Raw genomic sequence first — 26,741 nt, forward strand, 5'->3', positions numbered from 1 at the left:
ATTATTGTACTATGTTTTTCGTTTTATATTTTCAAATCGAGACTATTCTTTGTGTTAGAAGCATTCCGGGGTAAAAGTTTCCCTCAAAGTGAGTATGTCTCAAAAGAATGCAAGCCACTAAAGTTCCTGTTTTTAAATCACTGATCTGTGTCCCAGTTAAAATAATTTATAAAATATTACTTTAAATGAAGGTGCTAAAACCATTCAAAAAATATTAAGTACTTTTGCTATCACTGGGAACTCACCATGAAGTGAACACAATAAGTGAATGTGCTTATATGAGAATAAACATTTTATCAAGTACAACCCTGGCAAAAAATTGAGCTGACTTGTGGGAGCCATTGGGAGTCTTATGTAGCTGTAAGATACTGGCTTCTCACCCGAAACAGCACACTTCTTTCATGTTCAAGCAGGTCTGGTGGGCTTGCACTGACCTCAGATCAGGTAGTATTTGTACGAATTCCCCTGCATAGCCCATCTTGTTCACTAAAGCAAGCTGATTTGGGAAACAGAGTCTCAAAGCTTCTAATCACTCACTCACAAGAACGTTTTCTACAGTCTCCTGTAGGAAAACAATGGGAGTTTTGCTGACATGCAAGGCAGCTCCTACTAGTAGCAAAACTTTTAAAGGTTGCCAAAATAAAACACTTTGAGTAAACTGGTACTCCAGAAAGACAGAAGGGCTGCTGTGTGGTTATGTCAAGTGCTGGTCCCACCAAAGCAGAGTCCTCACACAGTAGAACTATCCAGACACTTTTAAAATCATCTTTATTCTGGTTGCAAAGACACGCTTTACTTAATATTTTATTTGTTCCCATTTGGAGTCTCACAGCTTGCCATGTAAAACACTGACTTCACTATCAAACTGCTATGTAAGAACATTGTTATAAAATACAAACTATAAACTAAGACAGACTTCTTTACAGTATTCAGATTAGTGCATCAAAACAACATTGATTTAAAAAGGCAAGTGGTTAATTGGCAAACATCCAAATTGTTTTCTAATGGAGGATGGTACAAAATGGTATGCAAGGTAAACATTAAATTTTAAGTGTTAGTGCTCAAAAACAATAATTCTGGGAAAGTTGCTCCCCAAAAGTAATTCTGACCCAAGGATATACATGTAGCCATAATTCTGAAGGATTTCAGGGAAGGTAATTAATTTTCCACCCTAATAGCTGTGGAAGTACACAGCAGAATAACAAGTTGGATCTCCAGATTTCTAACATAGTATGAACTGATTTTTCATACTCTTCCTCCAAATTACATTTAACATTTAGTGACTACACATACCCCAGCAAACATCAGACTTAAACAGGTCCTATGCAAAAACAATTATCCTTAGTATTTTACTAGGCAATCTACAGCAATGTTTAATATATACACATCAGGAGGATGAGATATTCTAGGAAATTACTCACTGATTTCATTTAGAGTAAACGAAGGTCTCAAGAGAAAACCAACAATAAAAGTTAAATAGATAATTTGTGCTGTTATGAACCAGAAAACGAAAGAAAACAAACCACCACAAACAGATGGGTTAATTTTCCCTACGTTACTGAGAATATTTCCTCTGCTGGCCCATATCAAAATTAAATTTGAGATTTTTAATTGAAGTCACACAAATCTGGGTGCATGTCACTCTGTGACAGAGACAGATGCACACAGAACACGAACACACACACACACACACACACACACACACACACACACACACACCTTGAAATTTACTGATTCCAAAAGCTAAGTCAACAGGGCAAATAAATTATAAATGAAAGGCATATACATCGTGGACAAAACCTCAGAGTTACTAGATTGAAAAGCACAGAAGTTATGCCAGCAGTGATACCAAGAAAAACTTTCAGTATTAGAAAATATCAGATTGAATCTAAAAGAAACTTCCCCCTGCCAAATAAAAATAACAAAGTATGGGAGCCATCCTTTATGCAGTAGCTTTAGAATAATAATAATAAAAAAAAATGATTACAGGAATCTTCGTACATAATTTAAAGAATGTAGTGCAACAGTGTGCTCCTTTATAATTCAGCCTTTCACTCTCCATATGATGAGACCGAGAATTACAAGTCCGATGACAATGATAAAAATGATGATGCACAGGGTTTTTCTGGATTTGCGCTACAGATGCAAAAACAAAAAAACATGTTTATATGTGTAGGGGAGCATCTCTACAGCAACTGAAAAATCATATGGTTCATTTCTAGAGTAAAACCAATAGTAATTAACTGCCCTCAGATTTTTGGCTATACTTTTTTGCTTCTCCAAAATCTCTTCAAATACAAATGTCACTATTCTTTCAAAAAATAGTCTTCTTAAATTAGTGGTTTAATTCAGGGGCTAATCATTCAACCTTTATCGGTCATTTTTCTGGGCTTAAAAAAGAGACGCAGACAAATAGGTTACTGACTTAATCAAAAGACTGAGGTTACCTAGGTGTAAAAACTAACAACAGCTTAAAAGCTTACACATTTTAAAATTTTTATCAAAGAGTTGCTCTTCAAAATGAGTTCTCTGAAAATATCAACAAACATGAATGCTTGGCAATTTTTCCTGAAGTATTAGTTTCCAAAATTCCCATTCTTCAATATCAACAGAAACTGCATGAAAAATCTCAACATACAAATAAAAACCAAACAGCTAAAAAGTTATAATACAGTCATTTAAAATACAAAGGTTAAAAGTTTTGTTCCGTTCTTCATTTCTGGCCCAGCTGTAGATTTCCAGATTTCTTTAATGGCTTGCGTATCTCACAGCAACATGCAGGAATCCTTTTTCTTACAAAGTAAAAAAATCTGTAAATTTTCTTTGTGTCGACTAGGAGTACCATAAAATTTCCAGAAAGATAGGTTTCTGTGAAATTCTCCTGCAAACTATAATGACTTTCCATATACCACATAGTCAGCAACTTTTTCAACTGAATATTCCTCATAAATGAAGCACGATTTCTCTGAAGTTTCAGTAGCATCCTGCCTACGTATTTTCCCCAGACTCCATGTGAGTACCACAGACACAAGTATAACACACCTTTAAGAACAATCACAGGCTCCCCACTACAGCACATCTGCGCCCAGGGCACCCTCGCTAGCGTGGGGTGGGGGGTAGGGTACTGCAGTGATAAGAGCCTCTATCAGCTGCCCTTCCACTCAGGGTTCACCCACACTATTGAGAAGTGCCGTATTTTGCAGAGACATGACTTTAATACCAAGGCCTCCAAGGAGAACTGGAGGGAAGCTGCTTTTCTCCCCAGTGCTTGTGCTGCATGGCTCTTTCCTTCTCCCTCCAGGGCCCGTGGGGTTAAGTATGGGGCAGCTCCAGATGCGGAGGTGAGAAGACTGGGAAGATGTGCTCCTTTTCCCCAGGGTGGAGGTAGGCTGGCCCTTCCCCGAGCCAAGGGGGAAGTAAAACTTGGGAGACATATCTACACCCCTCCAAAATCCAAAAGCAAAACAACATGGCAGGTAAGCCTAGTTCCTGATACATCCTGCTAACCGCTATGTTTTGAGCAGCTGTAACCTAGCATCTGTGGCTATGTGCGTGTGTTCAACTATTTATGAATGATACCTCCAGTCTGTGACATTAATTCTGCTGAGCCACACACCTGAATCACTGGCCCACAGAAGGTAAAGGTGAGTGACAGTTACTGCATCTCTGAATACAACGGGCTGTAACTCAGCAATTTCTATAGAGCTTCATTGTTCTCAATGTATCACCAAGGATGCAGTGGTTTGTCTAGTGAAAAACGGCACTGCAACGAAAGGAAACTTCTGGGGTTAGTAACAAAAGTGAAAAGCAACTGAAAATACCTAAGACGGTGACAATATCTTAGATATTTTATAAGAAGGCAATAAGGTCTGAGAAAATAATTATAAACAACGACAAAAAGGGGAGTTTTAAAAGGGCCTTATCCTTATTGTCTTCATATCATAAGCTATATGAATAGCTCATGGTCCTAATGTTGGTGGAGTACCTTCACATACTTTCTGTTGGTCACATATAGAGGGGACTCCCTGTATTAACCTGATTCACATAAGAGATCAATTCATTCCTGAAGGGTCTGCTGAATGTAGACAGAATACCTAGTGATCAGGGGCACTCCAAGTGAATATATTGCCATAGGAATTAAGAGAACTCTCTAGAACAAAGATCTTTGCCTCTTTGGTGCAGAAAGTCATGGACCAAAAAAAAAAAAAAAAAAAGCTGAAAGAGTGAGAGAAACAAAGGGTGAAGGCTGGCATCAGAGATCACCAGCTGTGAGAAATGCCTAGAGGTATCTCCTGCTCCCCTCAGGACTCTAAACACTGAATTTCCTATCCCTGTGGGCCACAATTCTGGTTCAACCCTGGGAACAGACAGGCTATTTTTTATACTGACCAGATATCTGACCTGTCTTCCATGGGATTTTAAACTTGAACATCTCCAGCTACTTTACACCCGACTGATCTCTCGATCTCTCTCTCTCTCTCCACACACAGAGCTGAAACTCAAAGTTATGAGGTAATTTACTGCAGTAAATATTACCTGATATTCTGCTGCTCTTGACAGCTGCTGGTTTGCTTGCTGAACGTGCACCTCCGCATTTTCCACGTTGGCTTCTATGCTATCTTTAAAAGAAAACAGACATACAGACATGCAAAACTGCTAGACGGGTGCTGATGCCCCAGTAAGAGGGCTGCACACATCACAAGATTTCACTCAACGTAAGAGCAACCATGTTCACTATTCAAATGTTAACATTAGTAGTATGTGGGTGAAGTCAAAATTTTTGTTAAATTGGCTGTAACTCTTCCCTGCACTATTTCTCAAATGATCCAAATGACACACAAATATTTGAAAAGAAACTGGATCTTCTTCACTACAATACAGCCCCAGGTCTACCTGGTTACCCCCGAAGTGTACTATTTAGTCTGCGGGCTCCAATGGCCAATGCGGTACTAAACATCTAACAACTGTTCCTGAGGGTAAACAGAGTATCGAAAACCAGCACTTGCTCTGTGGTCATCATGAAGCTACTTCTGTGCTGAAACCCAGCCCCCCTGGGGGACCCATGAGCCTTCGCAAGTTCTCCTTCCCTAGCTGCTCTGGCCTACAGGTGCAAATGGGGTCACCCTGCAGCACGAGATCACTGCCTCTCCCTCCTCCCTACTAACTCTCAAAAGTAGAGCTCATGCTTGCAAATGCATCCAACCCCCTTGCAGCAAACATCTAGAGAGCTCATGGTCTTTCCTTCATTCTTGGAATGTTTTAGCTCTAGATTCACTTTGACGCTTCTCCTATTATACAACTGGAGATTTCACCAGCCAATTGTTGACCTGCTAACACTCGGCCTTCTCAGTGCCCTGACCACACTTTTTCAATGACTTTGCCTATTCTCCTTTTCCGGGCACCGACCTCCATGATTGTATCCCAAACCTTATCACGACCAATAACTGCAGTTTCTCTATAAACTCAGTTCCACACCTCAGTCTCTGAACATCACGTGACCTTTACAGCACACTCTTTTGAAAACCATGACTTCACTGACCCTAGCACTTTGTCACTGTCCTTCAACACACTTCCTGTCCTCACTTTCCTCCTTACCCAGCTGAGATCCCCAGGACCACCACTTGCCTACACTTTTTTACATTGACCCTTGGCTCCCTTGCCACCTACTTTAGTCAGATTTATGTGACAAAACCCCAACCTGAACCCTTGCAGCTGACCATGGGTGCAAAAAACCCAACTGACATTAATTTATTTCACCTCAAATTCCTGCCTGCCAAGCAAACCTACCTCATTTCAACATATCCAAAAATTATTGATTCCTAGCCCTCTATACTAGCTGGAGTTACAGATTCCTACATCTTAGAAAATGGCAACATCATTGTTTTCCTGGGCTTGGCTAAAACCTTAAAGAAAGAGTTGTCCTTGAATTAATTCTGTCTCATATCCACATCCAGCCAGTCAGTAAATCCTTTTGGTTTTACATTTTAAAACTATCCAGAATTCCACTACCTCTCACCACTTTGCTACTTCCATCTTTTTATTTTATTTTATTTTATTTTATTTTATTTTATTTTATTTTATTTTATTTTATTTTATGAGGAGAACATTAGCAGGGGAGAGGGACAGAAGGAGAGAGAAAGAGGGAGAACGAGAGGGAGGGAGGGAGGGAGGGGGAAGGGGGGTGGAGAACCTTCAGACTCCATGCTCAGTGCGTGTATCATGCTCAATTTGTATCAAGTTGCTTGATTTGCGAATATTGAACCACCCTTGCAAACCGGGAATAAATCCCACTTAATCATGGTGAATGGCTTTTTTTTTTTTTAATTTACATCCAAATCAGTTAGCATATAGTGCAACGATTTCAGCAGTAGATTCCTTAGTGCCTCTTACCCATTTAGCCCATGCCCCTCCCACAACCCCTCCAGTAACCCTCAGTTTGTTCTCCATATTTATGAGTCTCTTCTGTTTCGTCCCCCTTCCTGTTTTTATATTGTTTTTGTTTCCCTTCCCTTGTGTTCATCTGTTTCGTTTCTTAAAGTCCTCATATGAGTGAAGTCATTTGATTTTTGTCTTTCTCTGACTAATTTCACTTAGCATAATACCCTCCAGTTCCATCCACGTAGTTGCAAATGGCAAGATTTCATTCTTTTTGATTGCTGAGTAATACTCCAATGTATATATAAACCACATCTTCTTTATCCATCCATCCATCCATTGATGGACATTTGGGCTCTTTACATACTTTGACTATTGTCGATGGTGCTGCTATAAACATGGGGGTGCATGTGTCCCTTCGAAACAGCACACCTGAATCCCTTGGATAAATGCCTAGTAGTGCAATTGCTGGGTCGTAGGGTAGTTCTATTTTTAGTTTTTGAGGAACCTCCATACTGTTTTCCAGACTGGCCGCACCAGCTTGCATTCCCATGCTGCTTCCATCTTGATCCAAGGCAACACACTGCCCACCCAGATTGCAGCGATCACCTTTTAAGTGGTCTCTTTGCTTTTAGTCTTGCCCTTTGATAGTCTGCTCTCAAACTAGTAGCCAGTGTGAGTGTTTTAAAACCTAAGTCAGGGCAGGTGCCTGGGTGGCTTGGTTGGTTGAGCATCCAATTCTTGATTTCAGCTCAGGTCATGATCCTAGGATTGTGGGATCGAGCCCCACATCGGGCTCCACACTGAGTACTGATCTGCTTAAGATTCTGCTTCCCCTTCTCTCTCCTTCTGCCCCTCTCCTCCATGTGCACTCACTTTCTCAAAATACAATACAATACAATAAAAAAAAAAAAAAAAAAAAAAAAAAAAACTAAGTCAGATGATAACACTCTGCTCAAATCCTCCTGTGGCTTTCCACCCATTAGTAACAATAAACGTCCTCATAATGGCTCAGGATCTTATATGAGGCTGAACTTTATGATTTCTGACATCATCTCCCACTCCCTCTTACTCATTTCACTCACCAAAAGCATCAGACATGCTTCTACCTGAAGGCCTTTGCACCTGTCCTTTGCTCTGCCTAGAAGATTTTCTTTCACTTACTCCCTTATTTTCATGAAGTCTTCACTAAAATGTCACTTACCGGTAAGGTCTTACCTGACTACCCTAGAAAAGCCGTTAACATTCTCTACTGCAAGCAGCCCCGTCCTCCTACTTTTGCTATTTTCCCCAATAGCACTAATCAGCATTTACTTACTTTTCTTTCCTTTTATAAAAATTCTCTCTCTCCTCCAATTAGATTATAAGATTCATGAAAGCAGGGTCTTTTACCATTTGTCTAATTTCAGCTAAATCCCCAATGCCTAGATTTGTGTTTGCATATACTAGGCACTCAATAAATATTGACTGGATGAATGAAAGAACTGGTTTTTGAAATTTTATCCTGTGATCTACTGCAACTACAGAGAAGGGTAAGAATGGACACAAAATACTTATTTGTAGCAAAGTATAGGTCCAAGTATTCAAACTGAACCAAATTCAGAAAATATACTGAATGTATCTTTAGATACATCCACTGGTATCTTCATATTTCCAAATGATAAAAATGATCAGGATTTTGATCAGTCCAGACAGTTTTACCTTAACTGAAAAGCTATCACATTTAAAACTTATAGGGAGTCTTAATCACTGATTATTTTTTAAAAGAATCTATAAAAGAATGCTTACCATCTAATACAACTAAATTAATCTACCAAAAAGATATTAGAATAAATGATTAGGCAAATAGCTACCTATTCCTTCTAATCTAAAAGATAAGATAGCATACACAATTATAAATAGCACAAGTTTCGCAGAAAGTGCTTGGTGGGATGAGAATTAACAGGGGTTGAGATGGAAACCAGGGGTCTTGCAAATAAGTGGCAATGAGGCTATGTGGTGCCTTCCATGGTCTCTGCAGCAGAAGGTTCTGATTAGATTTAGAGACTCAAATAGATGAAGCTGGTTGATTTGATCAGTAGGAGCCAAAAAGAAGATCTGTTTTAGATAATGCCAAGGGTAATGCTTTGTCTGTTGCAGAGGCTGTGCTTTTAATACTAGGGGGTCTGAAAGAGAGAGGGGTTACTCTCGGTTGAGAAGTAACCACAGGTAGAGGCACCTGGGTGGCTCAGTCTGTTAAGCATCTGACTTTGGCTCAGCTCATGATTTTGGGGTTCACTGAGTTCGAGCCTGGTCGGACTCTGTGCTGACAGCTCAGAGCCTGGAGCCTGCTTCAGATTCCGTGCCTCCCTTTCCCTCTCGCCCCCCAGCTCATTCTCTGTCTCTTTCTTTCAAAAATAAACAAAATATTTTTTAAAAAGGTGGGGGGGGCACTTGGGTGGCTCTGTCGGTTAAGCATCTGACTTCAGCTCAGGTCATGATCTTGTGGTTTGTGAGTTCGAGCCCTGCATTGGGCTCTGTGCTGACAGCACAGAACCTGGAGCCTGCTTTAGATTCTTTGTCTCCCTCTCTCTTGGGCCCTCCCCTGCTCACACACTTTCTCTCTCTCTCAAAAATAAAAACAAAACAAAAAAGAAGTTATCACAGGTAAATTGCTATAGACTGTTCCTACTTCAGCAGGGCTTACCTATTACATCTCCTTGCTCGTGAATCATCATTCCCAAATCTTTAAATATTTCATTAATATCCATAATATCAGCCTGAGAGAAAAAAGCACATATTATTACAATCAGAAATTCAGCCCCCAACCCACAAAAGGCAAAAATTAAGTGAGAATGCATGTAGACTTAAACCATAAATTTTGGAAATATCAGGAAACTACTTTACTGTAATTAATCCTAAGTAACATGACCTTGAACAACTGTAACCAGTTCTTTAAAAGTAAGTTTGTGACGTTAAAAATACAAAACGAGGCAGCATAGAAACCAGGAATCTATGAGAGAAGGGCCCTGGGTTACTGAGTTTATGTTCATGTAATCTGATAGTTTTGTTATCACTAGCAGTATTTCCTCACAAGAGTAAAACAAATTATTGTTAGGCTATATTTCTAGTAAAAACTTACACATCAATTTGACACTGTAAAAGTACAAAACATTAGGTATAAATTTAAAGTCTCACATTAATAAATTTGATTATGCAATGGAACAGTGATGAAGAAGTTATAAATTTACTTTTCTTTAATATACAATAACTTTTATTTTGCCCTATTAAAGAATAAAGTTTAAATATTTTATGGGGGGGCAATTTACATATTCATCCTGTGCCTTAGTTCCCCGCCTATAAAATGGTGATGATGACAACATAGTTAACTACTTCACAGTTTTTAGGGGAACTAAATGAGATCATGCAAAAAATTGATCACATGGGGCTTGAAAACCCTTAATAAACTGTAGCTACTGTTAGCTATTATCAGCCCACCTTCTAGAGAACAGGTGGGTTCCACAAGAACTGAGGCTTACTAATCCCTTTAGAGCTCTTTGAGGTCAAGAACATGTTACAGAGAAATAAGATACGTGTCAAGCCCCTGTCCAGTCTCACTCATGCGGGTCTGAGGTGTACCATGTGCTACGGAAGCCATCCAGGCTCCCTGAACACACATCTCTGAACTGAGATTTCCTCTGTGTGAAGGACCTGCGGTGGTGACCTGACAGGATAAAAAACAAATCTGGAGACGAGGGAGGTCGGGTCTCTCATTTTAGCACAAATTCTAAAGAGATTTATTTTTTAAAAGGGAATTATTCTCATTGGTAAGAAATACCCCCACACTGATACATTTAGTTTTCTTTCCCAGCCCCTCCCCCAGAATTGTCACAAACACACTGAGAACACAGCTGCCACCCAATGGCCACACAAAGCTTACCTCAAGTTGCCTAATAGAAGATTCTCTCTCATGAATAAGGCGGAGGTCATCTTCTGTAATTTCTTCATCCTGCACCTGCACCTGAGGTTGAGCTTGGCTAACAGGCAGAATATGGAAAAAAAAAAAGCAAAAAAAAAAAAAAAAAAAGAGAGACTGGTATTAAAATAGTAGGAATTCTTTTCCTATTTCAGAAATACGAAATAGAGTATCTTTCCTTCAAAGTCAGAGAACTGCTTAAATTTCTTATTTAAATTTTAAGACTATAACAGAAGTATTAATCACATTTTCTCATGTTTCATTTCATTTACATTACTTTTTAGAGTTAATATTTAATTACTGGAAGCTATATTTAGCAACTGGGTATTTCTTCTTGGTTGACTTCAACCTCACATGAGGAAATAATCTACATCAAATAATAAGTCAATAACATTTATTTGGATATATCATTATTTACAAATTATTACTGCCATATGGAAATATTATATACATTATATATATATATATTTAATATTTATTTTATTTATTTTGAGAGAGACAGAGCAAGTGAGCAGGGGAGGGGCAGAGAGAGAGGAGGAGGGAGAGAATCTGAAGCAGGCTCTTGCACTGTCAGTGCAGAGCCTGAGGTGGGGCTCGAACTCACGAACCATGAGATCATGACCTGAGTTGAAATCAAGAGTCGGACACTTAACCGACCGAGCCACCAGGCACCCCAGCATATTTTATATATTTATATATTTTATAAATAACTATTTTGAAAAAAAGTTCAAATTTATTGCTATTTATAAATAACTGAGGATATCTAAGATAGAAGAAACTGAAAGCTTTCATTCTGTTCTAGAGACCATAATATATAGAGTGAATTTGGAAAATTATCTTTTGATCAGTATGTTTTGTATTTCTTACCTTTCCCAGGATACAAGATTCCTTTCCTTTGAGGTGTCCTCAGGAAAACCACCCTGAATAATTTAGTAATAGGATAGATTGAGAAAGGGCAAAGAAAAAACACACAACACTCACATTTTCTCTTATAATAATCTAAACTGATTTATGTACGCATGTGCACACGTGGGTAGAGAAAAGAGAAATGTTCTTGTTCTAATTTTTTAGGTCAAGTGCTTCAAGTAATATTAAAATTGTATCCTAAGCTGAGAAGAAAGGAATTTATTAAATATTCCAAACAGCCAAATAATAAGTATTATTTGATTAAAATATAATATAGTCCTGGAACCTCTACATTAAGGAACAAGGGAACATCTTGCAATAGTTTCTAAGGGAATATAAAATTTGATTAACTAAAAATTCCACTTTAACTTATCCTTACATTTATTTTCTCTTGTATTTATTTTCAATATTCACACACTAATTCACTCTGTTCATTTTCATCATTTTCATATAACCCGGGAGTAAAGTGTTCCCTGCATTAGTCCAGACAGAAAGTGACAACTTCTAGTACAAATCAATGTGGGACTATCACTCAAGATCTGACCTCTCATCTTTTCTGACAAAATGTTCCCATATTCTTATACAGTCATCTGTAATTCTGGTTCTATATCATGGACAAAATAACCACAACATTACAGAACTACCATCCTTCTTAAAATTGAAAAACCTGAAAATAAATATTCAAATATTAATGTCCAGAATAGTCACAGATTGTTCTGACTTAAAAAAAATGCCAGTGTAGTCTTTCAAGGGAACGACATGTTCACTTTATAACGCCCCATTAAATACTTACAGATACTCTGGAACTGGCTCTTACTCGAGCAACAAACTCTTTCTCTTTCTCAGCAGCTTCCCTCTGGACCTTTTGAAAGTTTGTCAGTGATGTCGTGAATTGAGCCACTAAGCGATCCTTTTGTATTTTCCTCTGACGCTAGACGAAAGGGGAGAAACGTACTAGAATCAAGCTGTGAAGTTCTAGAGAATTCGCAGAAGTTGTTTCACCACTACTTGGCTCTTTATTTTATTCTGAAATTTTCACTCACTCCCCAATTATGGGGCCTCACTGATTAACTCTCAATTACATTTCGACAGTGTGTCCAAATACTATGTATATTTACCACCTTGAGACAAAAGGTCCAAAATGCTGGATTTCTCACCTCATATTTCCATCCTAAAGACTGCGCCATGATTTTGAGATTATTTTGAAGTAGCTCCTTTTGTTTTCTTTTTAGGAAAATAAAACCTTGTACTCTTACCTAAGTAGTCACTTCCACTAAGTAATAAGCAAGGAAACAAATATGTGCCCCTAGGAAACCTCACATCTTGAATGAGTGTGCACGTCGCAAGGAGTCAGCCCTGGAAAGCCAGGAAACAATTACTCAGGAAGCATTTTCTGAGCACTTGCTTAATTATGGGTCAGGGCAACTTCATGGAAATAATTCTTGCTTTATTGAGCCACAGGATACTACCTGGGCAATTAAATATAGTTTTGTGTTCTGTGAACTAATCTCAAATACAATTTTTCCCCCTTGATTTCCTTTCTAGTATAACAGTTCAAAGACCCTACAATGCATGTGATTTCTTTCACATTCAATACATCAACAATGTGTCTTAAGGCTTGATACCTGTTCGCTGGGGGTGGTGGGCAGGGATCCAAACTCTTTAATGTACTTATCTGTCTCTTTGGCAAGTTGGTTAGTATACTGCTGCTTCTGTTGCCTACAGTGAGAAAACACACATTATTGCCAAAGAGCGAAGAGATTTCTTTAAGTTACAATGCTGCCAGTTGAATCAATCCTGATGAATACTTTGATAAAAATCCCCCCCCCTTTTTTTATAGCTGGCTCTAAATCTTCTCTATGAAAACAAAAATGTCCAGGTTCTATTTTTTGATAGATATTGAGCAAATATTACATGGAAAGTTCTTTACTCACACATGGCAACCAAGCTTTCAGAAATCAGTAGTCATTTAGAAAGGAAGATGACTGGAGCCAAAGGCAGACTGTGGGATGTGTGATGTTGCAGATAATTTGGGGGGTGGGGGAGAGCCTTTTGTCTGCATCCTGCAACTGGGAGGTTAGCTGAATAAATGACAAAGGTCTGTCGCCTGAGACTCTGTCCAGTTCTCAGGGCTGGAGGTACATGTATCCTCTCCTCTTTCTCTATCTAGACATTTGTATCCTTCTACATACTTTTAAAAAAAGAGGGGAGGAGGTAATAAATAATAATATACATTTACTATTTTTTAAGTTTGCTGTGGAAAAAATAGCATTTCTCTGTAAAGAGAAAGCACCGTAAGAAATAAGTTATATCGGGGCGCCTGGGTGGCGCAGTCGGTTAAGCGTCCGACTTCAGCCAGGTCACGATCTCGCGGTCCGGGAGTTCGAGCCCCGCGTCAGGCTCTGGGCTGATGGCTCAGAGCCTGGAGCCTGTTTCCGATTCTGTGTTTCCCTCTCTCTCTGCCCCTCCCCCGTTCATGCTCTGTCTCTCTCTGTCCCAAAAAGAAATAAACGTTGAAAAAAAAATTAAAAAAAAAAAAAAAAAGTTATATCAGTATCTGTATCTATCTTCTTGCTAGCTAGCTTATCAAGTAAAAAAGTCAGATTTTTTAACTAAAGAACTTGACTGAAAACAAAATAAGCTCATACTAATGTGATGCTTTACAAATTACAACGTTAGTACTTCTCATTTATATTATCTCTCATTTTAAACACCTATATGAGTCATACTTAGGATCCCGTAAAATAATGAGATACTATATAAGAGTATTTTAAAGCACAGATAACTGTATTTGATTGATATGGAAGAATTACAAACTACTGTTATCTATTTACCAAGTCCACTGCCTTTAACAAACCTTTAAAAATCTTTAGGAAATGAAATACAGCTACATTTCTGAAAAGAAGACCTTACTGATATCTACTTATTCACAATCTCCACTACCAACCTAAGCAAATATTGTAACTATTAAGAATTATGTGTTCCTGTTCCATTTTAGTTTAACAAATGATGGGTTATTATTTAAACTTGGGGCATTTTTACCACCCCAACATCTCTCCACTGCAGAAAACATCAGTATAAATTAGACCTAACTATAAATTTTTCAAATTGTACTTCATAAAAAACATGATTTCCTACCATCTATCTTTGAATTTCTTGCTCTTTACAATTTTTCTTTTTTTTTTTTTTTTTAAGTTTATTTATTTTGAGAGAGAGAAGAAGCACAAGAGGGGGAGGGCAGAGAGAGAGTGGTGACAGCGAGAATCCCAAGCAGGCTCCCCACCACCAGTGCCGAGTCCGACGTGGGGCCCGAACTCCCATGAGCCACCCAGGTGTCCCTGCAATTTTTTCCTTCTATAGCTAATGTTGTTTGGGATCTCATTTACTGCATATTTATCACTTGCAATTGGGATGTAACAACACTGAATTAAGATTTAAGATTCAGGTTCAGAATAATGTTAGGCAAATCATCAAACCCCTGAGACACATTTTCCTTACAAGAGAAACAAAAATAATTATTTTGATCTATGTATTTCACTCTAATTTTGTAAGATTCAGGTGAGAAACTGTGTAAAAATACTGTAAAATCTGTAACACCACAAAATATCATTGCTGTTCTTCTAGCAGCATATTAATTTACTGAAACATGTACTGCATAACTTCATTAGAACTTATTTTATTTTTTTTTAAACAGAGGCTAATGCTTTCTGAAATTCAAAGATGTAGGTATAAGTGTTTAGAGGGCTAACAATTCATATTGAGTAAGTACTGGATCTAAACCAAATAAAAATCTAGTCACTGAAGGAACTGTCAGATATGGGAAGAAAATCACATAGAGAAGCTTAGAGTATCATTTTCCAAAATCCATCAGAACAACCTATTCAGGAAGTGTTAAGAAAGGCAACTAAGGAAGTTCTGCTTTGCTGGAGTAAGCTAGCTCTTCAAAGAAAAACATCTGCTTACCCGGAACAAGGAAAAACCAACACAAAAGCTTGGTTCAAATAAGGTAGCTGAAAAATTTTATTAATTTTCCATTATTTCTCTGGTGAACATAACATGACATACCATCAAAGTAACCTAACAGTGTTTTTTTTTTTCCTTTCTTTCTTTTTTGCCTTAAATACTTACAGTTGTTGCCTAAGTTCAGGTGAATCTTGAGGCGTTCCAAGTTGATTCAGGGTCCTCTGTATTTCCACAGCTATTATGATGGAAAATAAATGTATAATTGTTACAAATGTTAGGGCAATAGAAATTACGTTAGAAATTAATACAGGCAACTGGGCACTTAGAAAAAGAAAAATAAAGAGATGAATAATAGAAAACGTTGAGAAAAAATTAAAAATGAGTGGTTTATTTAAATCTAATTAGAATAATGCATTAATTTTCAAGAGGAAATTGTGTGCGGGCGTTAACATGTAAAACTGCACTTATGATCCAGAAGTATTTTCTTCCCTGCCCCTCAGAACATTTAGAACAATGGCACACTTAGTTCTAACAGGCATAAAAACTGTAAGGAAAATAATTGTAACAGTTACACAAGTTAGTAGAATATAAAGTGAATGAATTATTGTTAATAAACAAGGGAGGAATAATAGAATTGAAATAATTAATTTGGAATTTTCTATGTAATAATAGAGGCAGGCAAGCATCATAAAGAATGCTGAAACCACAAAATAGTCACAGAATCTCAAATTATCCCCACACAGATGACATTAGTAATAAAAGAGTTAACTTCATCTTGGACAAATTTGTTGCTTAAAACAAAATGATCAAATTTAGCAGCACCAATGAGACAACCCGGCAGGATAAGCTTCCTGATGGGATGCAATGAGAAGGTCATAATATGATCCATGCAATGTTTAACCTGAAACTAATCATGAGGAGAAAAAAATCAGACCAATCTAGATTGCAAGATAATCTACAAAAAAACTGGTCTAGGCTTTTAAAAATGTCATTGTCACGAATGGGGAAAAAAAAGGCAAGGCAGATGGGCTTTCCAAATTAAAGAACTAAAGCACCCATAAGGCAACGTTGGATTCTGGAGTGGAATCTAAATCGGAATAAAAAACATGCTATAAAAAAAAAAATGTGGGGCAACTGAAGAATCTTGGGCTTCGATTTTGAAATTTGAATTTGGAGAGAGAGATACCAAACAAAAGTGTAAAAACGTCAACAACTCGTGAACCCAGGTAAAAGGTACAGTTCGCTGCCCTATACTTTTCTGTGGGTTTCAAACATTCAAAATTAGAAGTCAAGAGTTAAAATTCATGCTAAGCTCACAAAGTCTATAAACGTGCCAACTTTTTTTTTTAAAGGTTATTTCTCACAAAAGGGGAGGTCTTATAGCTTTATGCATGTGTGCAGGCAAATAAAATGTCAAGTAGAAGCTGAAAATCCATCTGAAAGTAAAGAATTTACACATTTCCAAAAACAGTAAAGAAAAGAAAAGAAAAAAAAGAAAAGAAGAGAAAAGAAAAGAATGTTCACCATAGCAAACAAAAGAGATGAGCTATAATGCATATTTATTTTTGGTCACCTAATACCTAGAATTCTTAATTATATCCAGATCTTCTTGGTTATAATATCATGATCACTGAGAAGTATATCATCGCAGATCCAGTCTTAGGGAGAAAAAAAACCCTGATTGTCAAAGCAATAAAACTGTTCTCAGAGTCTCTGCATTTTGCTTACCTCCACCAAGACTAATATGGGTAATTAATAATAAGAGACCTCGTAGCAGTCATAAAAAGAAAGGCAGACTCTTAAACGAGGTATTTGTAAACAAAAGCCAGATTTAGTCAGTGCTATTTAGATTTTATAGATACTGAAATTCCTTACAAGTCAAATGTTCTAGCTGATGACCTTCCTCTCACTCTGCAACAATTCTTTTAATAACACAGTATCTTATAAAATGAACTTAATTAGGAATGCTACCATGATGTTACTGCCTAACAGAATGCACTGAATTGAGTGCTAGATGCTTTTCATGAATGCTTTTTCATGAAGATATAAGGAAAATAAGGCCTCCTACACTCTCGTCCAAAAAAGGGAAAGAAAGCACATCACGTAAACCCTGAGGGGAAGCAGGAGAGTAAATGCTTCAAATAAAGAGCTACAAAATTGGTCTGCTATGGGAGGGTAATCAAAAAAGCCTAAATGGAGGTGGTACTGGTAACAGTTTCAAAGTGTAAGAAATGGGACACTTCAGTCCTGGAGACTGAAACCTCCGATGCCATACCTGCATATAAATTGAAATAATTACATTACTTACTGTCTCCCTGACTTGAAAGTAAACTAGTCTTATTAGTTTTTGTATATCTAACACTCACCACATTGTTGACACTCAAGGAATACTTTATTTATTCATTCATTTTTTAAAAAGTTTACTTATTTATTTTTGAAAGAGAAAAAGATCATGAGCAGGGGAGGGGCAGAGAGAGAGGGAGACAGAGAATCCCAAGCAGACTCCATGCTGTCAGTGCAGAGCCTGAAGTGGGGCTTGAACTCACAAACCATGAGATGGTGGCCTGAGCCAAAATCAAGAGATGGACACTTAACCAACTGAGCCACAGAGGCACCCCAACACTCAATGAATATTCTAAAAGCTGACCACAAAAGGGCATTAGAAAGAACAAATCTTATGTAAGAAAGGATATGTATTTCTAACATAAAGCATCTGTAAGAAGGGAGTTAAGAAAAGGAAGGGTGCTCAACTATTCATTCATTCAACATTTACTGAGTATTCACTATGTATCAGGCACAGTGGGAGGGGTTTAGTACGTCAACACTGATTCAAGGTGATCCTTTAATTTGTAGAGCTCTACACTTAAGGCTCAAAGGTATCATGTGAGCTGACAAAAGGCCGATGGAAACATAGCTGAAATTACTGAATCAAGCTTAGGAGAAGTATTATGTGGCATTAGTTTAATCCTATTTTATAAACAAAAATGCTGAGAATCAGACAGAATAACTGACGTGTCCAAGAAATCAGTTATTTAGAAGAGCTAAGATTAAAAATGTAGATTTGGGGGTTTTCAAAACAATATTTTCAGTGTGCTACAAGGGCTAGAAGTAAAAGACTTTTTAAAAAAGATTACTGCATAATCTAGGTGTATGTATGCCAAAGCAAACAAGCAAGCAAACACAAAAATAAGTGTATGCTAACTTGGGATAAAGAATTGAGCTGTAAGTTTCATGGCCCTTCGGTAGATCACAAAGGCCGGTCAGCCTGGCTACAACTGATCAGGAAACAAATGCCTGTCCTTTCTTCAGATGTTATGAACTGGCAAGATTCCAGAGACCTCATTTTCAATGACTGGTGTTACCCTTTTACATCAGTGTCAGCAAATTATGGCCTGTTTTGTACTGCCTTCCAGCTCAGACTAGTTGTTACGTTTTTAAAGAATTAAAAAAAAAAAAATAGCAAAAACAAACAACAACAAAAAAGAAGAATATGCAGGAGACCAGACGTGGCCACAAAGCTGAAAATATTTACTCTTTGGCCCTTTAGAGAAAAGTTGGCCAATCCCTGTCCTAAATCAGTAAAAATTGCTAAAACTTTGTATTCACAAACTCTGAGTCAGTGTGTTACTTGAATGTACTAAGTACTCACTATGTTACTAAGCCTATGTGGTATAATATTTAACAACATTGCAAATTTTTCACCAAGCAGGCATGTAAAGGCGGAGTTGAATTTCTGCAATTTTCAGAAAGAATAAGTAATCAGTACATCACAGGTGCTGGTTTGACAGATTATTTCAAGGGCTGCTCTTTTCTCATTAATTTAGAAAGAATTACAGTTACTTTGTTGCATACTGGAGGAAAATTTTTGCAGAGTACCCGCCAGAGTTTCATGAAACATGAAAATTAAGGAACAAATTCTTTACATAACCATAAACAGGATCTCAAAGAAAAATTCACCTAATACACAGAGGTACGATTAAATCAAGATGCACCTCTATAAGAATGCAATGAACACATTATTTTTGCATTACCTGCACCATTACACTTCTAGAGAGGTGACTTTAAAGAATACATCCCACTTTTCTATAACATAAAGAGAATACTACTACCTACACATCCAGAAAAGGTACATTATTATTTCCTCAAAAACAAAGCAGTCCCCTTTCTGGCTCTTACTTCAGTACAGAAGACCTATTCTATTCCACATGGGTCTGCTGCCATCTAGTGGAGTGCTTAAGAAAAATGCTTCATTGCAAAGAATAAAAATCTTTGCCATTGTAGGCAGCAGTTGGTATGAGAGGCTATGTAATGTCCCAACCTGTCAGAGGTCACTGGGGTGCGGGAGGATGCTGTCTGACCAGTGAGAGTGGCTGGCGTGAGGGAGCACCTAGGCCAGCCCTAACAGGCACAGAGTGCATTCAAAGAACTATCTCCAAAAAACAGAATACAGCTATCTTCTCTTCTAAGAGTAAATATTCCCATTGCTCAACCCAAAAAACAACTCAGAATTGTAACAGCCAATCACAGAAAAAAAAACAAAAAACAAAACCGTGGCTAGGAAAACCCTTGAGCAGGTGATGTTGAGACTGACTCAGTGTCAGCCACACCACACTCAGAAGTATAATGCTGACCAGCCAGCAGCCTCGGAGCCAGACAGCCTGATTTGGAAACCTGACCTCACTTCTTCCTAGCTGCTGACCTTCAGCCGTTTACCTAATCTCTCTAAGCTATCATTGCCTCAACAGTCAAACGGAGAGAAAATTACCTCTTTCTCAATTGCCATGAACTTCAACAGAAAACGATGCGTGTAAGCACTTTGTAAACTGGATATTGTAAGAATGAGCTCAATACATGGAGAACTAATGGTACGAAGGGGTTTAGGTCTTTCTCCTGAAAGAATTTTCTTTCTTCAGAAAATTCTCTTTTTTTAATGTTTATTTATTTATTCTGAGAGAGAGAGAGAGAGAGAATACAAGTGGGAGGGGGTGTGGGGCGGGGGGGGAGGGGGGGAGAGAAAATCCCAAGCAGGCTCCATGCTGATCAACTGACTCCATGATCAACGCAGGGCTTGATCTCACAACTGTGTGACCTTAGCCAAAATCAAGAGTCAGACACTCAGACACCTGAGCCACGCAGGCGCCCCAACAATAAGAATATTAACATATGTTAGCTAACTCATGTGAACCATGCCTTAGGGAGGGTACTGAGACTTCATCATTTCTGATACAGTTACGAGAACTGCAGAGACGATGTATCAATGGACACAGAATAGTTATATCCTATAATTACAAGGGAAGAGTTGCCTGACAGTGATAAGTACCTAGCAGTTATGTACAAATGATGTAATTGAAACTGAACTAGAAAAACAACTAAATGTTGAAAGAAATAAACTGTTTTCCTCCTCCACTCTTTTCTCATCTATCAATCAATCCCTCTACCTGTTTCAAAGGGTACTTTCGAGTACTACAGAAGATGACACATATGAAAACATTTTGGAACGGCACAGGCCTCTGTAAGAACGAAAGATGCTATCGCTGGTAAATTTACTATAATTCGAGTTAGAACCATTAGGTTAGGTTCATTACAGAGTACAAGGTGCACAGGGTAATATATCATAAAAAATCTTATCGGCTAGTTGGAAAAAGTATCAACACAAAAAGGCTTTAAGAAACAAAAATGGAGTGAAATGGGACTATTTCATATATCAAGAAAAACTAAGAAATGTGTACAGTATTATACTTCTAAAAAGTGTATCACAAGTGGGAAATCCCCCCAGAGAATCTGAAAGACAGCTACTAAAATAATTATGGGCTTTTTTCCAATATCCTCTCTATCTCCTGCTCTGTCTTGTGACCTGGGTAGGCAACTTATCTTCTTTGTCGGTGAAAGAATTGAAGCAAACTGTGGAGACAAAAAGGGGTAAGAGGAAGATAAGGATGAGTCTTGAGCTGAGAAGCCCGCTATGGAGTCTGCGCCTCCAGAGGCCAAGCCCACTGGTTTGCTGAAACTAACTAGCACACCTGCAAGCTATCTCAAATTCAGAACACTCCAAATACATTTAATTTTAAATCTCTCATTGGTTTTCTTCCCAGATATTTCAAATGTAGAAAGGCATGTAGATTAACAAAATGGAAATGTAGGGTATTTTAAAGCTACTGTAGATTAATAAAGAGTTAAATCCGAGGGCACAGTTCCTGGTTTTTTTTTTTTTTTTTTTATGTTTATTTTTTGAGAGAGAGAGAGAGTGAGCGCATGAGCAGGGGACGGAAGAGAGAGAGGGAGAGAAGAGAATCCTATGCATGTGGGGCTCTCTAACTCACCAACTGTGAGATCATGACCTGAGCGGAAATCAAGAGTCGAAAGCTCAACCAACTGAGCCACTCAGGTGCCCCTGACGCATGTCTTAAAAACAAATTACAAAATCAAGCCACTTGAAAACTGTATGTAAACAAGGCTCTGGATTTCTAAGATGGCTGGAACATTACACACTCTCTTAGCAAAGATATTCAGTGCTAGCATTTTATCACATGGATCTGCTCAGCTTACCTACTCTGAGGGAGCCTAGAATCAGAAGGAAGGAAAGCCAGGAGGCGGGTGTGGTCCCTTGGGAAGGTGATTTGTGTAAGCAGCAAACCCAGGCAAGGACTTGCCAGTGGCCAAGCCCTACTCCTCCAGCCTTCCTGACCCTCCCTAGCCCACCTTCTTGACAAGCTGCCTTTCTGTCATCCACCAAATGGCCCATTAATTCTCCTTCTGCTGCAAAAGCAGCCGAGTGTTGTTAGCCATGTCACGAATTCACCTCCAGTTTGTATGGCAGTGATTTCTGAACTGTTACCTCACTCCTAATTTCTGATCCATTTGCCAAGGCATTGCTACTCAGATGTTGCTAAGATGGATTGAAAATGGGACATGGTGTAAGTCTGTTCCTGAATCTTCCCTCTTCTTCCCTTCCGAAGCTACAGAGAACAAAAAGGGAGGGGGGGAGGAAACACACACAAGTTTTGTTTTCAGAGAAATGAGGACAACAAAAACTTCTCAAAAATATATCCATGTGGTCCAAAGCAACAGAAAAGAGCAGATCCTGAGTGGGAAGACACATGAGTGGGATCCCTAAGGAATAAAGGATGCAGAGCTCCAAGATGTCACCAGCAAGTACCCACTTCCAGAAAAGTACGCTCACATTCTGAGTGGGACCGGGAACAGGGCTGAGAAGGAACCAGACACCCCCCTGGCGGAGGAGGAAGGAGGAGCCTGGGCCCTGCTAGAGGCCACAGGCTGCTGACCTCTGAAAGTTCTTTCCCGAAGAGCAGGCAGATGCTTTACAAAAAGGTAGCTGTGTGTTGTGGGGCCACCATGGTGATGGGGGGGGGGGGGGCATCAGAACTGGAGGGGGAGGACCTGTCACACAAGAGGAGGTTTCAAGAGGCAGGGGGGAAAGAAACGGTGCCTCAGGGCATGGCAGACAGTAATGAGCCCTTGAGCAGAGGGTTTTGGCTCCCCTCTCCCTTCACAGGACCCCCCCTTGGAAAACCAAATTCATTCTGTTGAGTAAGAGGAAAAGAACAGATACAGCAATCACACAAAAAGACCATAACAATTGCGGAAAAGAAGAGCAAAACTCCTTTGAAGAAAACACAGCAGGAAGAAAGGCTGCCACAACCTAGCTGGGGTGAAAATTATAGCCCAAAATAACTCAATGAGGCCACTGCAATTTTAAAGTTAGATCCCAACGAGATGAAGTAGATGAAATGGCTAGGTACCAGGCACTGGTAAAACAGAAACTTGAGGAACTCAAGAAAGAGAAAGGCAAGTTCAGAAGGCAAGACTAAATGAGAAGGAGCCTGAGACAGAATGGACACACATACCCTGTCCCTACTCCCCATTACAGCTGTAATAACTGTTCTTCGGCCGTGCCACCTCACTGGCCCATGGTTTTAGCTCCTGGCTCATGGTCACTCTAGACTCCTGCCTCAGTTCTCCATGATTTGAGCATACACGTTGATGATCCTTCCGCCACCCTGGCTCAGTGCTTTGCATGCCCCACCCCAAGACCCTGTCCCCCATTCTACCTTAGGCACACACTCCAAGATCACATGGAATGCTGGCTCACTACCAGTAACCATAACGCTTCTGTAATCTTACTGTCATGCACACTATTTACAAACCACCACCTCCTGTACGTCCTGCTCACTCCCACTGGTACCCTGGCTCTAACAACAAGCCTCTGCCCCACCAGGACCTTCCATCCTTTGGTCCTACCACTTTGCCCGTGTCCTCCCCATCCTCCCACATCTTCACTCGCCTCCTGGCCCAACTTCAACCCCATGGTCAGTCATCTTATTCACTCTCTTGCATATATCCTCCTCCAGCCCCTCTCTCCATTTATCTTAACCGCTTGACAAATCCAGAACTCTAGTAGAGCCCGAAACCATGTCTCCTCTATTATACAAATGTGTCGTGCAGCATTAAAGCAAACCTCTGTTAACAGACATTTTATCCTAAGACTGTGTGTTTAAATGTTGGGGAACTTGGGGTGCCTGGGTGGCTCAGCTGGTTAAGCACCAGACTTTGGCTCAGGTCGTGACCTTATGGTTCGTGGGTTTGAGCCCCGTATCAGTCTCTGCGCTGGTGCTGTGGAGCCTGCTAGGGATTCTCTCTCTCCCTCTCTCTTCTCCTTCCCCACTTGAGTTCTCTCTCAACATAAAGAAATAAACTTAAAAAAAAAAAAGTTGGGGAACTTAAAATTTAGGCTGCCTCTGTGCATGAATCCTTTTGAGTTCTATCTAGATCAAATAAAGTGTGATGCTGACTATATGATAAAATTCCACATTCCATTCATTCAAATGCTCAAAATGTTGTTCTACCTGAAATAAAAGCCTGAGTGTTTACAGTGGCCTGCAAGGCCTCTCCCAACCCCACCCCGGCTCCTATTCTTCCCTCTGAGCTCCGTGCACACTGGCCTCCTTTCCACTCCCCTAACACCCCAGTTCTGCTCCCACCTCAGGGCCCTTGTACTTGTTATCCCCTACTACAACATCCTTTCTCCAGATCCAGATCTACCTAAGATAGTTAATGAAGGTGGCTAAACTAAACAACAGATTTTTCATGTAAGATGAAACAGTCTTATATTGGAAGAAGATGCCATCTAGGACTTTCAGAGCTAGAGAGAAATCCCTGCCTGGCTTCAAAGCTCCAAAGGACAGGCTGCCTCTCTTGTTAGAGGCTAAGGTAGCTGGTGACTTTCAGTTGAAGCCAGTGCTCATTCACCATTCCAAGAATCCTAGTGCCCTTAAGAATTATGCTAAATCTACTCTTCCTGTGTTCTATAGATGAACAACAAAACCTAGATGACAGCACATTTGTTTACAACAAGGTTTACTGAATATTTTAAGCCCACTGTTGAGACCTACTGTTCAGAAAAAAGATTCCTTCCAAAATATTACTGCTCATTGACAAATGTGCCTGGTCACCCAAGAGCTCTGATGGAGATTACAATGAGATTACTGTTGTTTTCGTTGCTGCTAACACAACATCCATTCTGTAGCCCATAGATCAAGGAGTCATGTCAACTTTCAAGTCTTATTATTTAAGAAACACATTTCATAAGGCTATGGCTGCCACAGATAGCGATTTCTCTGATGGATATGGGCAAAGTAAATTGAAAACCTCTGGAAAGGATTCACCATTCTAGATGCCATGAAGAATATTTGTGATTCATGGGAAGAGGTCAAAACATCAGTATTCACAGGGGTTTAGAAGAAGTCAATTCCAACCCTTGTGGATGGATGACTGTGAAAGATTCAAGACCAGTGGAGGAAGTAACTGAAAGTGTGGTGGAAACAGCAAGAGAACTAGAATTAGAAGTGGAGTCTGAAGATGGGACCAAGTTGCTGCAATCTTATGGTCAAACTTGAATATAAAAGGAGTTGCTTCTTGTGGATGAGCAAAGAAGGTGGTTTCTTGAGATGGAATCCACTCCTGGTGAAGATGCTGTGAAGATTGTTGAAATGACAGCAGAGGATCTAGAATATTACATACACTTAGTTGATAAAGTAGCAGCAGGGTTGGAGAGTGCTGACTCTCAATTTTAAAGAAGGTCTACTATAGGTAAAATGCTACGAAACAGCATTCCACGCTACAGACAAACCGTTCATGAAGGGGAGGGTCGAGTGACGCATTAAACTTCACTGTCATCTTATTTTAAGAAATTGCCACTGGCACCCCAACCTCTAGCAACCACTGCTAAGTCAGCAGCCATCAACTTTGAGGCAAGTCCCTCTTCCAGCAAAAAGATTCTGACTCCCTGAAAGCTCAGGTGATGGTCAGTATGGTTAACAATAAAGCATTTTTTAGTCAAAGCATGTACATAGTTTCTTTAGATATTGTACATTTAATAGGCTATGGGATAGTACAAATATAACTTGATATGCACTGGGATATGGAAATTTAACTTACTTTATTGGTCTGCAACCAAATCCCCAGTATCTCCACAGGTATGCCCATAGTTAAAAGATACCAACTTACATACCTTCTAGAGATTTTTGAACAAAGCAGGGTGTACAGGCAATAGCATACAACTAAAATCACTTGGGCCATCCTGCCCAGCTCTCTTCCCAAGCTCCAACAGCACAACAGCTCTGTGTATTCACAAATAAGCAGGGCTGAGTTGGATTTTTTAGCTAAAAGCTTTCACAGTCCTCAATAAGAAAATAATAGTCCACAGGCTAGGAGGGAATCTTATTGTCTGTGGGCATTCTCTTGGACTTTAAATGGGATAAAGACCAAACTACCCCAGAGAAGTAGATGGCCATACTCAGTATCAGTAACACGCTCCTGCAACAATGGTTTCTTCAAATAATGACTAAGATAATGAATGACACTCCAACAAGAAGAAAGACTGGGAAAAATAAATGTACCAAGACTTACAGAACACTGTTTCGTAAGACTTTTAGGTTCTTGCAAATAAATGAATAGGCAAATCAATTAATAACAGCTTTGGGAAAAAGTCTAGAAGAGTATAAAAGGCAATTACTCTTTAATGGAAAATACTGCTCAGTAATTGGTAGAGAAATGACAAAAAAGAGTCCAAGAGATGAGGACAAGAAGTGTCAAAGCTACTGCAGGAAACCAAAACTAAACCACCTGGCCTACATGTGCTATTCAGCTCCCACACCAACACTGAGCTCACTAAATGCACAGACAGGCTGTACCACAAGGCAGTCGAGAGGTTGCTACATAACCCATCACAAACTTTAATTTTAATAAAACAGAGGCTACTCTGTAATAAACAATTACTAGGCATATTGACTATATTTATAGTCTAAAAAAAAGAATATTATAATGTTTTTATTTTTTTATTTTATTTTATTTTTTTATTTTTTTTTTCAACGTTTTTTTTTTTATTTTATTTTTGGGACAGAAAGAGACAGAGCATGAACGGGGGAGGGGCAGACAGAGAGGGAGACACAGAATCGGAAACAGGCTCCAGGCTCCGAGCCATCAGCCCAGAGCCTGACGCGGGGCTCGAACTCCCGGACCGCGA

General features: G+C 39.2%; 1 protein-coding gene across 3 annotated transcripts in view; it reads right to left on the reverse strand.

Moving 5' to 3' along the window:
• Positions 1-751: 751 nt before the first annotated feature.
• The window catches only part of STX7 (syntaxin 7), a 42,607-nt gene continuing 16,617 nt past the window's right edge, over positions 752-26,741 (reverse strand). The window contains exons 3-11 of one of the 3 annotated variants that reach the window (XR_006598307.1): positions 15,365-15,434; positions 12,862-12,955; positions 12,030-12,167; positions 11,198-11,250; positions 10,295-10,391; positions 9,062-9,134; positions 4,537-4,619; positions 3,617-3,763; positions 752-2,136 (exon numbers count right to left, since the gene is read on the reverse strand). Coding sequence is in view for 2 of the 3 variants with exons in the window: in XM_006932016.5 (XP_006932078.1) it covers positions 2,044-2,136; positions 4,537-4,619; positions 9,062-9,134; positions 10,295-10,391; positions 11,198-11,250; positions 12,030-12,167; positions 12,862-12,955; positions 15,365-15,434 (701 nt within the window). In the remaining variant the exon portion in view is untranslated. The other 2 variants (XM_006932016.5, XM_019831236.3) reach the window with 2 other exon arrangements.

This window comes from Felis catus, chromosome B2, assembly GCF_018350175.1.
Source record: "Felis catus isolate Fca126 chromosome B2, F.catus_Fca126_mat1.0, whole genome shotgun sequence".
NCBI lineage: Eukaryota > Metazoa > Chordata > Mammalia > Carnivora > Felidae > Felis > Felis catus.